The sequence below is a fragment of the Bacillus rossius genome, chromosome 15, assembly GCF_032445375.1.
Source record: "Bacillus rossius redtenbacheri isolate Brsri chromosome 15, Brsri_v3, whole genome shotgun sequence".
Taxonomy (NCBI): domain Eukaryota; kingdom Metazoa; phylum Arthropoda; class Insecta; order Phasmatodea; family Bacillidae; genus Bacillus; species Bacillus rossius.
The window spans coordinates 30,907,591-30,927,062 of record NC_086342.1 but is presented as its reverse complement, the minus strand read 5'-3'; the positions used below and the strand labels follow the sequence as shown (position 1 = coordinate 30,927,062).

General features: G+C 40.2%; 1 protein-coding gene across 1 annotated transcript in view; it reads right to left on the bottom strand.

The window, feature by feature from the left end:
* LOC134539716 (retinol dehydrogenase 14-like) overlaps nucleotides 1-18,585 on the bottom strand; it is a 39,241-nt gene extending 20,656 nt beyond the window's left edge. The window contains exons 1-3 of the mRNA XM_063381952.1: nucleotides 18,286-18,585; nucleotides 5,597-5,689; nucleotides 2,229-2,465 (exon numbers count right to left, since the gene is read on the bottom strand). Of these exons, the coding sequence (XP_063238022.1) occupies nucleotides 2,229-2,465; nucleotides 5,597-5,689; nucleotides 18,286-18,433 (478 nt within the window). The 5' untranslated portion in view covers nucleotides 18,434-18,585. The remainder of the gene's footprint in view (nucleotides 1-2,228; nucleotides 2,466-5,596; nucleotides 5,690-18,285) is intronic.
* Nucleotides 18,586-19,472: the final 887 nt, after the last annotated feature.

Below are 19,472 nucleotides of genomic sequence, written 5' to 3'. Positions count from 1 at the left end.
TAGAACAATTACAATTCTATTTCAAATAATATTCAAGTTATGCACTTTTTTCAGATTATGTTCACAGTTATGGCCACAGCAGCTTTTAGATACTAGATATATTTTTAATTGTGGGGTTTGAAAACTATTGTACTTTAACCAATGGACAAAATTATTTCCCCAGGGCCTTTAGTTTTTCTATATGGCCACTTTGAAGTCACTTTGGACCAGCTGATGATCTGAGCCATGTTTGTAGGACACTTAAAACATAGGGTGAAGTGAATAAGTCTGCATTGTGGAGACAGTTGAAATGAATGTATTTTAAAGACGTATCTGCATTTAACGACTGAAATTATAACTAGAACTTATTAACCATCGTCTTATGTGGTCAGGTTCCATTAAAAAATAATATTAAATAAACCGAAGAAACTGAACACATAAAAGAGCATAAATGTGAGTAGAAACTGTTCTTAGAGGCTGTGATATGAACTGAACTGAAGGAATTAGATACACCTATATGCATGAATATGAGTATGAATGGTACATAGTTCTTGATAGTAATTTAACCAAAGAAACTGAGCACTGCAATATATTTTTGCAGGAGCTGAGCAGTAACAGGCAATACAGAGTGTGGCAGTAACTGAAGGAAATTGACCCATTTATTAGCAGAATGGTGAGCAGGAATGGGACATGAAGGCTATGGTAATATATGGAAGAACTGGACGTGCATATTGGAAGGACAGTGAGGAGGAATAGAGCATGAAGTTTGTGGTAAATACTGAAGGAACTGGATGCACCTACTAGCAGAATGGTGGGCAGGAATGGGACATGAATGCTGTGGTAATACTATATGGAAGAACTAGACATGCATATTGGAAAAACAGTGAGGAGGAGTGGAACATGAAGGCCGTGGTAATATATGGAAGAACTGGACGCATCTACTAGCAGGACAGTGAGCAGGAATGGGACATGAAGGCCGTGGTAATATATGGAAGAACTGGACGCACCTACTAGCAGGACGGTGAGCAGGAATGCGACATGAAGGCTATGGTAATATATGGAGGAACTGGACGCACCTACTAGCAGGACGGTGAGCAGGAATGGGACATGAAGGCCATGGTAATATACGGAGGAACTGGACGCACCTACTAGCAGGACGGTGAGCAGGAATGGGACATGAAGGCCATGGTAATATACGGAAGAACTGGACGCACCTACTAGCAGGATGGTGAGCAGGAATGGGACATGAAGGCCATGGTAATATACGGAGGAACTAGACGCACCTACTAGCAGGACGGTGAGCAGGAATAGGACATGAAGGCCATGGTAATATACGGAAGAACTGAACGCACCTACTAGCAAGACGGTGAGCAGGAATGGGACATGAAGGCTATGGTAATATATGGAGGAACTGGACGCACCTACTAGCAGGACGGTGAGCAGGAATGGGACATGAAGGCCATGGTAATATACGGAAGAACTGGACGCACCTACTAGCAGGACGGTGAGCAGGAATGGGACATGAAGGCTATGGTAATATATGGAGGAACTGGACGCACCTACTAGCAGGACGGTGAGCAGGAATGGGACATGAAGGCTATGGTAATATATGGAGGAACTGGACACACCTACTAGCAGGACGGTGAGCAGGAATGGGACATGAAGGCTATGGTAATATACGGAAGTACTGGACGCACCTACTAGCAGGACGGTGAGCAGGAGTGGGACATGAAGGCCATGGTAATATACGGAGGAACTGGACGCACCTACTAGCAGGACGGTGAGCAGGAATGGGACATGAAGGCCATGGTAATATACGGAAGAACTGGACGCACCTACTAGCAGGACGGTGAGCAGGAATGGGACATGAAGGCCATGGTAATATATGGAGGAACTGGACGCACCTACTAGCAGGACGGTGAGCAGGAATGGGACATGAAGGCCATGGTAATGTACGGAAGAACTGGACGCACCTACTAGCAGGACGGTGAGCAGGAATGGGACATATAGGCTATGGTAATATATGGAGGAACTGGACGCACCTACTAGCAGGACGGTGAGCAGGAATGGGACATGAAGGCTATGGTAATATATGGAGGAACTGGACGCACCTACTAGCAGGACGGTGAGCAGGAATGGGACATGAAGGCCATGGTAATATACGGAAGAACTGGACGCACCTACTAGCAGGACGGTGAGCAGGAATGCGACATGAAGGCTATGGTAATATATGGAGGAACTGGACGCACCTATCAGCAGGACGGTGAGCAGGAAATGACCGTAGTGGTTGGTCTGCATGCCGAGCAACAGGCCGTTCTTGGTGATCTTCCTGCCGACTCCCCCCACCCCGGCGTTGTTAATGAGCACGTCCAGCCGGCTCTCGCTGGCCAGGACCTCCCCGACGAACCGTCGCACGGAGCAGAAGGAGGACAGGTCCAGCTGGCGGGTCACCACCTCCTGGTTGCCCGTCGCCGCCACTATGTCGTCTGCCCGCACCGCAAAACAACGTTCCGCAACCGTAGTTTCAAGTTGGCTTGATGTAAGTTTTTGGACATACGCCATTGCTAAGCACTTTTTCTGTAGAAGAAAACTAAAAAAACTAAAAAAATAAATTAAATAAATAAGTAAAATACCCAAAATATAAAAAACACAAATTGAGCAAATATTGCTGTTGTCAACAGGATATAAACACCACAAAATATTCCGAAACAGGAATATGGTCAACAAACAAAGAAAAACAAAGAAAAATGTACTAACAGAACGGAAAAAAAAACCACAAATGATAACTTACTTCAAGTCATGCACTCCCATTGCACAAATCTTTCAAAGATAATATTGAAGTCGGTTATCGCCAGGGCCGGATTTAGGGGAGGGCAACCGGGGGAAAGCCCCGGGGCCTCCACAAATGGAGGGCCCCCACAAATCCTTTGATATTAATTTTTCGCTGTTTTACCTTTACCTACAGTACTTTGTACATACATGATTATATTATTGTTAAATATTAACAGAAATATTCATTAACACTAACATTTAATTTCATATAATTCTTGTCTCCGATTATATTTATGTATGTATTTTAAATACTAAGAGAATCTACTTGATTTCACAATAAATTATTTATTGGAAAACTCGATTGAAAAAAATTGTTTATTTTATTTGGAAAAAAATTTGGTGCCAGGGGGCCTCCGCTCCTCTGTTACCCCGAGGCCTCCAGACCTCTAAATCCGGCCCTGGCTATCGCCTTCCGTGTGTTTACATTTGGGCACAGATAACTGGTGAATATGGAGCTGTCAATATTTATGCACATTGAATGTTATTTTCGTTTCTCTCTTCTTTAATAGCTCAACATGTTGATTTGGATTAGTAACTGTTTCGTCTAGAGACGTAAGAGACTGTAAAATCCATATAAAAAGGAAACATATTAATAACGATTCACTCGCAAACAACTCGATTGGCAGCAAGCGTGCACGGTAGCACAACTTACCGCCATGATGGTTGAACAACAACACTGTTGCTTCGTTGCCGGAAGCTGCAGGGCTACCCACCTTGGCAGGCAGCCAACTTGAAAACTTGGCGCTGCTAGGAAGCAGCGCGGGAAGTTCAAAATTCAAACACTGTAACTACACTATATACACTATACACTATATATTCTAAGACTACACACTAAATTAACACACAATATTTACAAGTCCAAACAGTAACTCTACCATTGAGAGTCTAGTAGATGAATAATTAAATATACTAGATTTTTATGACAGTAACTGCGACCTTAAACTTGAGTTTGATCAGTTCCATAAAAAAAAGTAATCCACTTAATTTTCAAACGACTGGCTGATTCTGTCAATGAACCAATATATTTTAGAATCAGTCCATTTGATCAAAGAAAAAAATGGCTGTGCTATTGACGTTTAGAGTGACGTCATAACACTTCAGGGCGCTAACGACCACTGCCTACAATGATCAAATATCATTCAGGTGAAGTGCCTTTGTACAATCCGTGCGAAAGATTCTTTGGCAGGGGTTTCGATTGTGGGAATTTGGGCAGGGGGGGGGGGGGGGGGGTTATTTGTTTACCCATCAACACTCGTGGAAAACAAATAATGCCACAACGACGCAAAACAACCATGGAATGCAGTATGGCGAAGGAAAAAAAAAAAAGATAAATAGATTTAGGAAGAGAATCGGGGGAAAGAAATAACTTTGAACGGATATGCTACGGAGGTCAAAGCCCCCCGATTTTTCGGAATACTAAAATATCGCAATAAAATACAGAATTTAAGTACATCCACCCTCCTCAACTCGGTGTGGCTAGTTGGTGCCTCAATGCCGCCTCAGATGTGTCAAAAATCAGCGAGGAATATTCTCCAAAGCTTGGGCTTACAAATCGTATAAAAGTATTCAAAGTCCTCATACATTGATTTCCCTGTATCGGAAAAAATAATTCTACCTATGGGTGGCTTCCCTCCTCCCCCCACACCGTAATTGAAAAGAAAGGGGGGATTCACAGAGATTTAAAACAATATACCCACGGGATCCTTTTCAAATTTGCGAATGAGCGAGGGCTTTGCTCCCTCTCCCATTTCACGCAAGGAAATTCCGTTCTTGACTAAAGAGTATGATTAGAGACCGGAAAAATTCACGGATTCATTTCGCGATAGACTGAATTCCAAATAGTTATACCTACCTTATTGCTGCCTCTGTTATTGACTCATAACTCATCTGGAGGACTGGACTCTGAGCCGATAAAAAATCTCAGCCAAAGCTGTATCGAATTACAGGCTACTTGCGTTGGTACACCTCACTAGACCGCAGCCAATGAGTGGGTGACATCTGCCCGAATATACGCAGAACTGTGGAGTTAATTGAATCCGCGAATTTTTGAAGTGCAACGTTTTAGTGACACATTGTTGTGAAACGTGTCTGAGATGAAAGTTACATAGAATAGGTACTTATCAAAAACGATATAAAGAGAACATTATGATACATTCATTGCTGGGCTCTTTTTCGTTCTCTTTGTGCGAGCATTCGTACCCCACAAAAAATATAACCGAGAGAGACAGATGAATGCAAGAATAAGGCAGAGAGTGTGCGCATGAGTTTATTTCAGAAAATATATATAGGTGTCCCATACAGTCAGCTGTGAGTACATAGAATTTTACATTTGCTACCAGCTCGCTTGCGCTCCTGTTATGGATTTCATATTTCATTCAGAGATTTAGCGTGTTCTAAATAGCAGAATTGTTTGAGGAAACAGTAACACGCACAGCTTTTCTTTATGTTGTGAGTATTTCATCAGTGAGTAGTATTTATTTTTGGTTAATCATTATTGAGTGATGATTAATTACTTATATCCTGAACAGTTATCTTGAAGTGAGTATTAATTTTGTTAGTTCATGTTTATTTAGAATTTGTTTTTCTCTTTTTCTGTCGTTTCACCCCTTACGGTATACTTACGAGTAGAGGTTTGAATGGCCAAATAAGTTTCATTGCTATCACGCGTACTGAGTTACACGCGCTTATTTTTTTTAGTCCTTAAAAGTTTGAGACACAGAGGCGTGACGACGGAAGCAACCTGCAGAGCACACAGCGCGCTGCAGCGAGCAGAGTCCAGACTCACCTCTGGCTTGCTTGGCTCTCGACATGTCGCGACACGCCATGATGACCCGGGCTCCCCTGGCCGCCAGGTCCCTGGCAGTCTCCTTGCCGATACCTGCGGCAGAACGGAGCAGCTCAAGACTTGTTGCTCGATCAGGCAACACCGCCACAGGGTGTACTGTCATCCAAGGGCGTCGCCAGCCGATGGCCTAGGGCAACTTGTGGGAAAAGTATGTATTTTTTTGCATTTGGCTACATTTTTTTTTGAATCTCTAGGGCTCTAGTGGGGGGAGGGGGAAAATGCCCCCCCCCCCCACCATCCCCTGGCGACGCCCTTGCTGTCATCATAGTTATTGCCAGCCTCGAGGTCCGAATGCAAGATCCGGGCATTGAACCGCGGGCCCCCTCGTAGAGTTCCAGGCCACGGATTGCCGCCCCACCACCTCCAGTTGTGAAAATAGATGTTTGGTGACCCTGAGGTGTTGTGAGTCGGGTGGGTTCGGCGGGGTTGCAGTCAGGACTCGAACCCGTGACTGTGCTGAGGGCGATTTCAGGAGCACGGCGGGAGAATGTGTGTTAGTGTGATTTGGGTTCGTAGGTTCGAATCCCAGTGGGGGCAGTAAGGAGCGTTCGTGCAAGGAGATCCAGGGGATGGCCGCGCGCGTAGGGTTACCAGACACTGATAATAAAAGAGGACATTCATCTCGCAAAAGGAGGACATTTCACTAAAAAGGAGGACAATATATATTTTTTAAAAAGCCATGAATTAATTATAATGGAGTACGATATTTTACAATGCTTTGGCATTTAATACAGTTTCAGTATAATGAATCAAACAAACTATGCATATACAGCATATTAAAACACTTTTTTTATGTGATAACTATTTTGAATACAATGGATTATGTGAATAACCAAAAACATCAATCATTTACAAAAAAACACATGTTCAAAAAGTGAATAACCCAGTATAAACACACTATATCCAAAACGCAACATAATAGTACACATACCACACAAAATAACATATCTTCTTGTGTATAACAAATGAATGTTATAGTACGTTGCAGGAACACCAATAAGCTTAATATTTACATAATTAGCAGACATATGCATTTAATAATTTTCAGATGAACTAATTTTGTTTAAGATTTTAGGGTTCTTAAGCAGATATGAGTAAACGTTTTCGCAGGTTGTTTCTTTGAAGTTGTAAACTACTGTGGTGATGGATTTGACAGTTTCTGGTAGAAGTCGGTTTCTCTCCTTTGTCCACTGACTGCTTATAATGGAAAAAATTCTTTCAACCGACGCATTGTGTCCTGGTATAGAAAAAAAAAATTCACATATTTTCAAAAGTTCTGAGAATTGGTCTGAGTTAGCGCATTCACTAAAAAATGTTTTCCATATCACATAACTCCCATCAAAGAAACTTTCATCTTGTTCCTTGAGGAATGCTGTCAAATGACAGTACTGATAAAAAAGTCTGCAATCATCGACAGCAATACCCTTGTTCTTCAAATATGTAATGCTTGGTAACAAATCGTCGAATTCAATATTTCGTCTGTATTTCAAGTACATCCACTTGAAACACTGAAATTCTTCTAAATTTGTTGTACATTTTTCTAAATAGTTTATGCATGCTTCATACAGAATCTGACATTCACCTAAAAAATCAGAACAGTGTTCTTCCGTACACAATCCGGCTTGTTTGCAATTATTAATCAGTTCTCTCACTTTCAAAGGAACAAAGGTGTGACGGTGCCTTTCTTTGAGGCAATGAAGTGTTGCCTCAAGATGGTTCACAACTTACAAAATACTAATTCCTTTCCTTTTCGATAGCCTGTATTTTTGAATCGAAAAAAGACATAAGAGAGTGCAGAAACCACAAGTAAATTTCTGAAAATTCATCTTCAAAAAATTTCTTGATTATGTATGGTGGCTGTGGTTGACTAAGAAAGTAGGATTTCAAAGCTGGAAATAATTTAAGTATTCGCTAAATAGCTGGGAAAAGACTTAACCAACGAGTTTTAATGTGCGATAACAGTTGTTGATAATCTAGATCAACTGAGTCGCAGAATTCCTTGAGAGATTCTGTGCGAACTGTATACACGGAAAAATAATTGAAAATTTTTCATTACTATTAATTCAATATCATATTTAAGAAAGTCAGTACCATGCTGTAACGTATTATGCAAAATATGTGCTGGGCAACCAACTCCTACGATGTCTCTACCGAGCCTGATTTTTAGAAATGAATACACATTTCGTCCCTCTTTTCTGTTCAGCCCACCAAAGTTAACGTTTGCATTGTCTCCAGAATACGCAACACATTTCGAGGCAAGGACATATTTTTCTAAGGTCATCAAAATAAAATTTGTTATAGTATCTGACTGTTCGTTTTCTAGGGATTGTATTTCAATTACCTTTGTTTTTGTCCCACCTTCTTTCCAGTCAAAATATTGAATAAGAATGGGAAATATCTTCATTGATCCATGGTTGCTGGCGTCTGTAGCGACACCAAAACATGAAATACTTCCTAATGTCTCAACAACAATGTCGACTGCAGGAGGAGCAATGACGTTTCGAATAATTGCTTCGGCTTTAGTTCTAGCACAATAAATATTTTTTGTAGTTTTCGAGTCTCCAAAAATTTTTCTGTTCAGGCTAGACGTACAATCCATTGACTTAAAAGAATGGTGGTGCTTAATGGTGTGAAACACCAATGCTCCTTCTGCGGCGCTTACATTACTGTTTACTTCATTTACAAAATAAGAACTTACTGTTGTAGTTTATGAAGAGCTGAGAACAATTTTCCTGTGTTTCTCACTACTCACGTGGCGTTCAAAGTATGTGGAACCTTTATTCGCTACCGAAACGTAACAGTCGCCCAACACACACCTAGCTTCATGTTCAGTTCTTCCACCAAAAAAAATTGGGAATTTAGTTTTTAAAGTATCACTAAATTTACACTTTCTTTTAGACATCGTTTCACACTACTAAAAGTTAGCGCCGCATTAATGCATTAACAATTAGAAAAAGATGTGGCTTTTACAAACGCAGAAACGACTTGTGGACTTGTGGTTGTTACACGACAGAATTAATCGATTCAACACAAACTAAGCATGCACTGTGTTCTGCGTGTACGTGTTGAGCTGGCCGTTCATAGTTCATCCTCCTGCCATCTATAATTATTTACAATAAACTTGCAACACACCACACGTGCTTCTGAATGTGCTGCTACCTGTCAAGCTGTCATAGAACTACTTACTAGTGGGGTGACTCTGCGAACCGCGCGCTTTACTCAGAGTGTAACTGCAGGAATTATCTGTTTTTATAAAAAAGCCGGACATTTTGGAGCATTAAGGAAAATCCGGCCGGACGCAAAAAAATACATTAAAAGGAGGACATGTCCTCCTTTTGCCGGACGTCTGGTAACCCTACTCGCGAGTCACCCTGCAGCGCGGAGCTGAGGATCACACGTGACGCAGGCATCAGAGCGCGGGTGCTCTAGAATGCGAGCCCCGTTGATTTTCCACTGCGCCGCCTAGCTTCCTATCTCACTACGTTAACAAAAAAAAAAAAAAAAAAAAAAAGGCCTGCTTTCAAAGAAGGCGTCTTGCAGCTTGTAAGTACGTTATTCCACCAATCCAATATGTTCCCTTATTTGGAGCTTATTAATTTGAAGTAACATCATTACATAAAAAAAAATTGGTTGCCTGTAAAGTCGGTTTACGGACGATAGTTTAACGTGACAACGTCATAACAAAACTGATGAAATGATTGCTTACTTTTATGAATAAAATTGAATCTTTTTTATTGAATTATCACTATTTTGTATGAATACAAAGAAGGAGTGAAATGAAGTATAGAATTTAATTGACAAATTTACTAATTTGCACTCATTCATTCAAATATGTTTATTACTTGAACGAAGAGATTATTTTAACTATAACTTTTAAAAAAGTTTGCTTTTTAACTTCTTCCAATCTGCGTTATTCTGTTGAGGATAGGACGAATATAGGAAAAGTAGGAAACGAATGGGAGTGTTTCAAGTTTAATGTGCCTCGAAAAAGTCAAATCGATGGTTTTTCCAATCGAGTGGAAGAGAGATAGATGCGGCGCAAGCGTACAATGAGCGTAACGGGACACTTTATCGTGCGTGCAGCCGACGTTCATCGATTTATTAGACGTTGTCACGTCAAAAAGTGTCCGTGGAGTCCACGCCAGACACAAGTGAAAATTCTTGCTTATAAAGTATAGAGATAAATTATTAGTACATATTTATTAAACAAGAGATAATAATTGAGAATAGTAAGGATGTGAGTATGATATCAAACGAAAAATAAATTGCCCTTTTCTGCGCCTTGTACTCTCGCATCCGTTCACTGGAAATTTTTGGAGCCTTTTCTGACGTTTTATTCGTATGTTCATATGGTAATACTTCTTATATGCTTCGGCTATTTTATTATTTTTAGGCATGATATTAAATCACGATCTCCAGCTGAACAAAATTAAAGACGACCAGAAGAAAAAACTTTAACAGAACATAAATTTCATGTATAAAGTCTATCCCAAAAGTCTGTAAATCAAGACAAAATGTAATTTCAAATCACAGTGTTCACATTCCAAAAATTAATTACACTTATGAAGCTATACGACATTTTTACATTTTCAATCACACCATTCACATAAAAATGAATTATACTTGTGAAGTTAATTGCACAAATCAATAACTCTTTAACACTCGAATAAATAAATTGTAGTTACTTTAAAGAAAATAGAACTGTGATAACGTTAGTCGTTAGCCGTTGTTATATCTTTATTATATGACGTTGTAGTCACTGTTACAAAATACATCAATATGACACCATCTTACATCATGCACTTTCTAACTGTCATGGGTGCCAACTACTACACCCATAACACCTCCCCCTTTTTCATCACCTCAGGTTTCCTTATACATGTTACATGTTACCCTTCATACATTTGTTTCACTTTGACCCTCCTACCACTCCTGGTCACGTAATGGTCTTTGGTTCTGCTGTCTGGCAAGTCCCTACCGTTGTTTCTTCCTGGATCATCACTTGTTACCCTCTCACTGTCATTATTAAATCCCTTAAAACCTTCTATGTCTGTATCAGTACTTCTTCTTCCACCCTGCACTGTAGGACTTGTTTGACCTCCTTCATCAATTTCTTGGTATGGCACCCAATCTATCTGTCTGTTTCCTCTGAACCGTGAATGGCGCAAATGACACGTGTTTCTTCGGACCACTCTGCCACTCCTGTCTTTCCTGATGAGGTATGACCGTGGTTCACGGCTTTGTGAGATAACTACAGCTGGCTCCCAGACACTGTCATTTTCTATCTTCGTGACTACCCGCTCGCCTTCCTGAAATTTGACGTCTTTCTTCTGAGCTGACCTGTTGTAGTACTGCTTGAACTTAGCCTGCCTGGCTTGCAAAGCTTCATAGATCCCCTCTTGAACAACTGGTTGCAACATGGCTGTGGTTATGGGCATGGTGGTTCTAACACATCTACTGAATAAGATTTGTGCTGGAGATGCCTGCAGCCCAGTGATAGGGGTGTTATTATACTCACGCAGGAGGTCCCTGTGGTCAGTACCTTCTGATTTGCTCTTTCGTAGGATCTGTTTACTGATTCCCACAGCTTTTTCTGCCATCCCATTGCTTCGATGGTAGTGTGGACTACAAGTAGTTAGTGTGATGCCATATTTTTTGTAATACTGCTGGCACTCATAAGATGTGAAGGGTACATTATCTGAAATGAGGACTCTGGGAAACCCATGAACATTAAAGACATCTTGCATTGCATTTATGGTGCATGCAGAAGATTTTGCAGCCAATGGTCGAATATCAATCCAGTGGGAATAGTAATCAATCAGTATTAGGAAAGCCTTCCCGGCTACTTCAAGGATATCTGTACCGACTTGGAAATATGGCAGTTTAGGAACTTCATGTGGTATAAGAGGTTCCCTGCACTTAGCCCTCCTAAATTTTTCACATGTCCCGCACCTTGACACATGTTCCTCTATATCTTTCGCCATTCGGGGCCAATAGAATAATTGCCGTGCTCTAGCCTTAGTTTTCTCAACTGCCGAATGCCCTTCATGCACCAGGTGCAGGACATATTGCCGCAATGTATGGGGTACCACAATTTTGTGTCCAAGGAATATTATTCCATCTTCTATGTGTAGGTTATCTTGAACCTTGTAGTATCCACCATATTTCCCTAGCATCTTACTGGTATGGGGCCAGCCCTCCTGGTGCATTTTGGCCACCTTACAAAGGATGGAATCCTGCTTAGTTTCTCATTGAAACATCACTTTCCTACTGTCACTCATTGGTAAATGTGCACTCAACGAATGTACCACCTCCAACATTTCAGGATCATGTTCAGTCTCCAGGAGTGGCATTCTCGACATTGTATCAGCCAAGTGCAGATCTTTTCCTGGTACATAGTACACCTTCAGTGAGTACTTAAGGAGTTTGAGCCTGAGGCGCTGTAGTCTAGGGGAACCTATCTTCCCTATGTTTTTGTTCATAACTGCCACCAATGGCTTGTGGTCTGTTTGAACATTTACCGTCCGACCATAAACAAAGTCATGAAACTTTGTTGCTGCAAAGTATATGGCTAGAAGTTCCTTTTCTGATTGAGAGTAGTTCTTTTCACTATCTGATAGGCTTCTTGAAGCAGTTGTGACAAGCTGAAGGTTACCGGAACTGGATTGTTGCAACAAACAGCACCCTAGCCCATACTGTGATGCATCACACTGTAAGGTGATTTCTTTCTCTGGGTCAAATAATGCAAGGACAGGTGCATCAGCGACTTTCTGCTTCAGCTCATCAAATACTTTCTGATGTAAGGGTAGCCACTGCCAATCGACTCCCCCTTTAAGTACTTCGTATAGGGGTGCTGTAAGTGTTGCCATTTGCGGTAAGAAACTACGAACGTAATTGAACATTCCCAGTATTTGTTGCAATTCCTTTTTGTTTGAGGGTGTTCTTAAATTAATTAGTGTCCTCGCTCTCTCTGGATCTACTTTCATACCTGCTGCAGAGAAAACATGGCCAATGTACTTAACTTCCATAGCTTTGTACTGAAGTTTATCCACATTAAATTTTATATTTCGAGCCCTAGCCCTTTCCACCACTCGTTGAACAGCTTCATCATGTTCTACCTCGGTGTTTCCCATACAGAGTAGATCATCAAAGTATATTACTGTGTTAGGTATGTCTGCAAAATTACTTTCAACTAGATGTTGAAAATGTTCTGGTGCACTGGCTATTCCATAAGGTAGTCGCAGATATCGGTAGATCCCAAATGGGCTGGAAAAGCAACATTTCAGTGATGCCTCCTCCCCTAATTCAATTTGATGAAAACCTTCCCGTAGATCAAATACAGAGAAGTATTTTTTCCCTGCCAGCTGCTCGCTGATGTCACTGAGTTTGGGAACCATGTGATAATGTCGTTTGATTTGTTTATTTAGGTCCGTTGGATCAAGGCACACTCTAAGCTTACCATTTGGTTTTTCAGTGACAACTAGGTTGCTTACCCATGCCCTGGCATCAACCTCGTCAACCTTTTGAATAACCCCCTTTGTCTCTAGTCTATCAAGTTCAGCTTTGAGTGCCCCTCTCAAGGCCTGAGGTACTCGTCTAGGAGGGCAACATACAGGATCAGCTCCTACTTTAGTAATGATTTTACCTTCTTGAGGAAAGCAACCCAGGCCATGAAACACATCTTCATTTTGTCGCACAAAACTGTCTTTCGCCGTCCTGTTGTCAACAGAGTGCACCCGCTGCACTAAGTTCAGTTGTATGCATCCTGGTAACCCGAGCAATGGCACGACATCCAAGTCCACTACCATAAAGTCTATATAAGCTTCAGCTCTCGTAGCTTGGCAGTTCAAGGTTACTTTACCCACAGGTGTGATAACACCATCCAAAGTCTTTAATTTCACATTCGTAGGCTCAACCCTAAACTGCTTGTCCACTTTTTTAAAAACCTGAAGTGGAAGTACACTAACCTGTGCGCCGGTGTCTAGCTTCACCATCATTTTTACGCCTTCAATGCTTACTTTTTCTTGCCACTCATTGGGGTAGGAAGCACTACTGCTGTCTCTGTGGCTTTTTATGCGACCCCTAATATCAACAGGACATACACTGACACTATCACAATAAAGACTCTCTTGCGAGCTGGACAATTCAACTCGCTCCACAACTTGTACCTTACGAACTCTACATGACCTTGCAAAGTGATTCAGGACTCCACATTTAGCACATTTCTTTCCATATGCTGGGCATGCTTTGGGTCCGTGCACTGACTGGCATCGCCTGCACTGAAATTCTCCCCTTGTTTCCCCATCTTTCACCGGCCTCCGACGCTGTTCACTTGAGCTTTTACTAACCGCACTAATTAAAACAGTGTCAGACTCACTATCACCATTCTTGCTGTGTATTAGATGTGCTTGTTGCTTGCTCTGCTCACACGCTCTGCATGTGCTGCCGCTTTTTCCAATGTGAGGTTATCAACTCGTAGCAAAGCTTCTTGGACGGCCTTGTCTAGTACACCATGAACTATACGATCCCGCAGCATCTTGTTTTCCGCACTCTCACCGGCGGTATTATTATAATTACAGTCCTTCACGAGATGCCGTAGGGCAGTGAAAAAATGCTCAAAACTTTTCCCTTCTTCTTGGCACCTCTGAGCAAACACATGTCGTTCAAAGACCTCATTGATCCTGGGTCGGACGTACCTTTCTATGGCCTGCTTCCACTTAACATAACTTTTCTTATCCTCTTCCACCATGTCAACAGTTGACAAAATGCGAGAGGAATCACTGCCCATGATGTTTCGCAAAAGTGAAATTTTAACCTTGTCTGGGGCATTGTCTTGTCCAGTACTCACAAGGTAGTCTTCAAATTCTGACTCCCAAAACTTCCAGTACGCGTATGCATTTTTGCTATGTAAGTCCAAATCAGGTGGCAACTTAACTCCGCCACCCACGGCCATTGTTTACATACGAATATTTTACTTAGCACCTACTTTCACTGTGGTTACTGGCCCGGTCTTGTTACTTAATATAATAATTTAAGGTAAACACAAAATCCTGTCGACTGCGCCATGTTATATCTTTATTATATGACGTTGTAGTCACTGTTACAAAATACATCAATATGACACCATCTTACATCATGCACTTTCTAACTGTCATGGGTGCCAACTACTACACCCATAACAGCCGTTACGAAAACTGAGTAGACAAACACACGCAGCATTACGAGAATTCCGTACCATCGCTGCTGCGTCATTTCTACCTCTCCCCTGCCGTCTCCCCTTCCGGCCGTTACAACTAGCATATAGAATGCTACGGGGGGGGGGGGGGGGGGGGCAGAAAATTATCCAATCGGAATGGTTACCATTCCGTAAATTATACATCCTCATGTGCCCACAGAGCAATCCGGAATGGTTACCATTCAGGATTTACTGGCAAATATCGTATAATTGCAAATCCTGAAAAGTATCCACTGTATGAATTGTTACCATTCCGGCTTTTACTGCAAATGTGCTGCTAGAAAAAATCCGGAAAGGTGTCCGCAGTGTGAATGGTTACCATTCCGGATTGGATAGTTTTCCGTGTTCGTCTGCAAAATACGGAAAAGTATCCGCTGTCGGAATGGTAACCATTCCAGTTTTGTGTGCGCAGATATAAAAGTAGCTCCTAAAATCCTGAATGGTTACCATTCCGGTTTTCCTTGCCAATGCACTTAATTTAAAAATACTGAAAAGATCCCGCAGTGTGAATGGTAACCATTCCGGATTGCTCTGGGCACATGAGGATGTATAAATTACGGAATGGTAACCTTCCGATTGGATACTTTTCAGTCGCCCCGCATGCTACGCTACGTACCTATCCCCTTGTCATCTTCCCATTCGACCGCTAGCGCATGCGCTTGAGTGGCGTTGCCTCTGACGCACTTTCCTCCTCTACCGGTTCTCCCACCACGTACTTAAATATTCCTCTCATGCGATCCGAATTTTCGTAACGCTTGACAAAGAAGTTTCACTTTAAAATGGTAGCAAGTCTTTCAGTACTTGCCAGAGATTTGTAACATCTAACCTTGCTATTGAGCAAAATACGAAACTCGGACACGAAAGTTAACGTAGAAATTTTTTAAAATAATGCCGTGCCTGATAAATAGACGCAAATTATGTTTTGAAATGAATTTCTGAGAGCGTAATTCACACGTGATTCCCGCATCCGCTGCTAGAATTCGTTGCTGGAGCAGATACGTCAACTATAGAATCATTCCATTTTCTGAGCGAAAAGGTTAAACTATATACCTAATGAAACGGCTCCAACAAAAAGCTTAAAAGACACGATTTTCGACAAGGAATTTTATTAAAATATTGCCCATCTTGTTAAAATTCATAAAAGAGTTAATATTATAAAGTTTCCCTTTGGTTTTATGAACTTTGGTGCCGTCCATTCGCTACAGATGGCAGCACCCTTGTTACCTATTATGTTATTATGTTATTATGTGCACATAATAAGCTTGATAAAACATAATAAGTTCAAATGTTTGATTTATTGATGATTTTTTTCATGGTTTGAAAATATTTGTGATTGAATGAAAAAAATCAGATAAAATATAAAGTTATGCGCCAATTTCCGTGATTTGTATTTACTCGAAAAACGTATTTCATATAGGCAAATATAACCATAGCAATGTATTGTACAAAGTTACACTTTCTTTCTGTAGTATTACAAACTATTTCTTGGAAACTGGTTGTCAAAGGAATCATTTTGTAATATTTTTTTTTTCTTGTTTAAAGGTCTGCATGAAAATTCGTATGGTTGGTTTGTTCGAAGAGTTGAAGGGAGAAAATTAGCGTAAAATGTGTGGTATAAGGTGATAAGATTTACGTGAATGTTATAGCGTGTATGTGACATGGTTTACATGCACTGAACTTACAAGTGCAAGGTATTGTATGGTCGGCGAGAAGTGGCAGGCTTTCAGTTTACGCACACACTAAATACATCATTATTACGAATATTTACACACTAAAACATATATGTAAAACGTAGCCTTAAATAACTATATTTTACTCATTACCACAGTTAAATTTGGTTTTAATGTGACTAGATTTGTGGGTTCAGATCTCATAATTGCTCCACAGATGAGTTGCCCTAGACTATTAATAACGTAGACCGGTGTTTAATTTGCAAGAAGAAATTGAAAATAATATTATAACTTTTAGGTAGCTGAATAATTAAAATGCATAATTTAATTTGTATTTAAAACTGATACATGACAAGCAAGTACACAATTTTTTCGTACTCCTTTCATAAAAAAGATGTACGAACTTGTAGTTTACCACACTATATTTTCGGTTACTTTCAAAGCCAGTAGATAATAATTTAACAAAGAGTGATTTCATATTTATTACTTGGAATGATATTTTAATAATTTTTTTTAAAAAGAGGTAAAATTATAGTTTTGATATGTTAATTATTGTGGTAAAGTTAATAGAGAGAGATACGAAAGTTACGAATATCTGCCTCCATATTACTGTCTAGTGTCTGTCCGAATCTAAATACAGAACTTTATTATAAGAAAGTTTTATGAGTGTTCTTTACGTTGGGTAAACATGCTATAGTGACGTGAAGTGCCGTCGAGAGAAACTAAGGGCCTGGGTCGGGGCAACAAATGGGCAAGTTAACTAAATACTCGTCGGCGAACACAAAAGCCAGTTTTATAGAAAAAAAATGAAACGTAGGTGTGGAAGTGTAAGTAGGTGCACACATGAAAACTATTTACTCTGGTCTTGTGTACAGTCTAAGTGTGACTCTGAGAAAATCTTATCAGCGAGGAATTATCTCCAGCACGTCACGCCTGCTTCATGCAACTGATAAGAAGTAAACGTATAAACTTCTACGAGTTTTACTTGAACAATATACTGCGTGGTGTTAACATGCACTCAAATGATGCAGTACTGAAAAAAAAATTTACACGTCTACTCGTATTTCATATTACGTCACCTCATGCAATTACAACCATACGGCGTTGACTTTTTGCAAACTGTTGTTACACATAAAAATGTAATTTTACAGAGTAAGCTTTCTTTCCGAAAACAAACATACTGAAAATATTATTTTGAATAAATGTGACGAAATTGTAACGCCGGTTTTAAGTATTTAAAATAAATTTACTAACTGAGCAAGATGTTGGATCCAGTTGCGTTTGTGTTCAATTTATGCTTTGTTTTACACGAAAGTGAATTGATGTGTTTGAGACTACCTATTGTGTAAGCAATTATGCCAACAGTGGAAAAATTAATCAAAGCTTTGATTTCACTGATGGTGAAACTTTAATAGGGTTTTCCTTAGTTCACGTAAACGTGAATGTTTCCACGGTGAATGGTTAGGTTATGTTAGGTCAGCGACAATGTTAAATTGTGCGAAAGATTGGTAGGATATTTTAACGACATTAAAAATTCTTTACATCTTGCGAAAAGCTAATTAGATTAGGTTCGTGATATTTAATTATTTCAGAATATAGTAAAAATAAAAAAACTCTGTTTTTGCGGTTCGTAAAGAAACATTCGAAGGTTTAAAAAAATTTCCGTTTTCATAACTTTTCTCCCCCCAGAAAAACATCAACTAAATAAAAAAAAAATTTTCTACCTATGTTGGCTCCTGTAACGATGACCGTTTTTCCATCCAGTCTTCTTTTGCTCTTGCAGGTTCCGGTAGTAAGCTTCATGTAAAGTACAGCCAAGCCCAGTGCGATGGCAGCAGAGATGAGCCACTTATTAAAAAGAATGTAATACATGGTCGACTCTAAAGTCAAAACAGACGGATGGATACTACTTAGCACGGTTTACACTTCACTTCACTCGTTATTGCGCCTGACTTGAGTTTACCGCATAGCGAAAGCAAAACAGTTACGATCCGATTGTCACGTTAACCCAAATGAAGAACGAAATGAAGAACGCTTGCGGTGACACACCACACTCATAGCACAGAGATAGTAGGCTACTAATCAATGACACAAAAAACAGTCGGATAGGTTGCTTGACCTTGAAAGCAAACAAAGAAGATTAACTATGTAGGAATTAAGTCCAGTGACATAAAGGCGGCAAATGTAAATTGCCTTGAACGCGGAGTAGCCTAACTGTTAGTATTTGATTAACTACCTGACAAAAATAAACCAAAATAATCCGCTTACCACACACCCGAAGACATGTAGCTTTAAAAAAAAGATGTAAAGATTGTATGTGAAAGCGCTATTGTCACTAAATTCCATCAACGTCAAATGTTAAGTTTATTAATATATATATATATGAAAATAATAGACTCCCCAGACTTGTAAGCAAGATAAAAAATAGTTAAAATGAGTCTTGAGCACTGATAAATGTATATTGCGACTGAGATATAGATGGCCAACAACTGTTTGCTCCTAGCTAATTTATTGGATGTGACTAACCACCAACTGGTCGTGTCTAGCCAAAAAAACTCAATATGTCTGACCACCAACTGATCGTGTTAGCTTTACCAAAAAAAATGTATGTAGGGGAGGACGGGGCAAGTTGACGAGCGGGGCAAGATGACGAATGACTTATTTCCACGTCATGGCACTAGATAGCACCACCTAACAGACACTACTAGCGCTCCACACTGGTGGGCACTAAAGAATCGCACAGTGAAGCCGCTGCCACCATTTAGTTTTTTGTTAGATGATGTTCGTACATTTGGTCTGACGTATTGTAATTTTCAAGAACTTCGATGTAATATCTCATGGACAAACAGGTAAGATATTTGGATATTCAATGCCACACATTATTACCTTAGACTATATACTTTTCTTAACC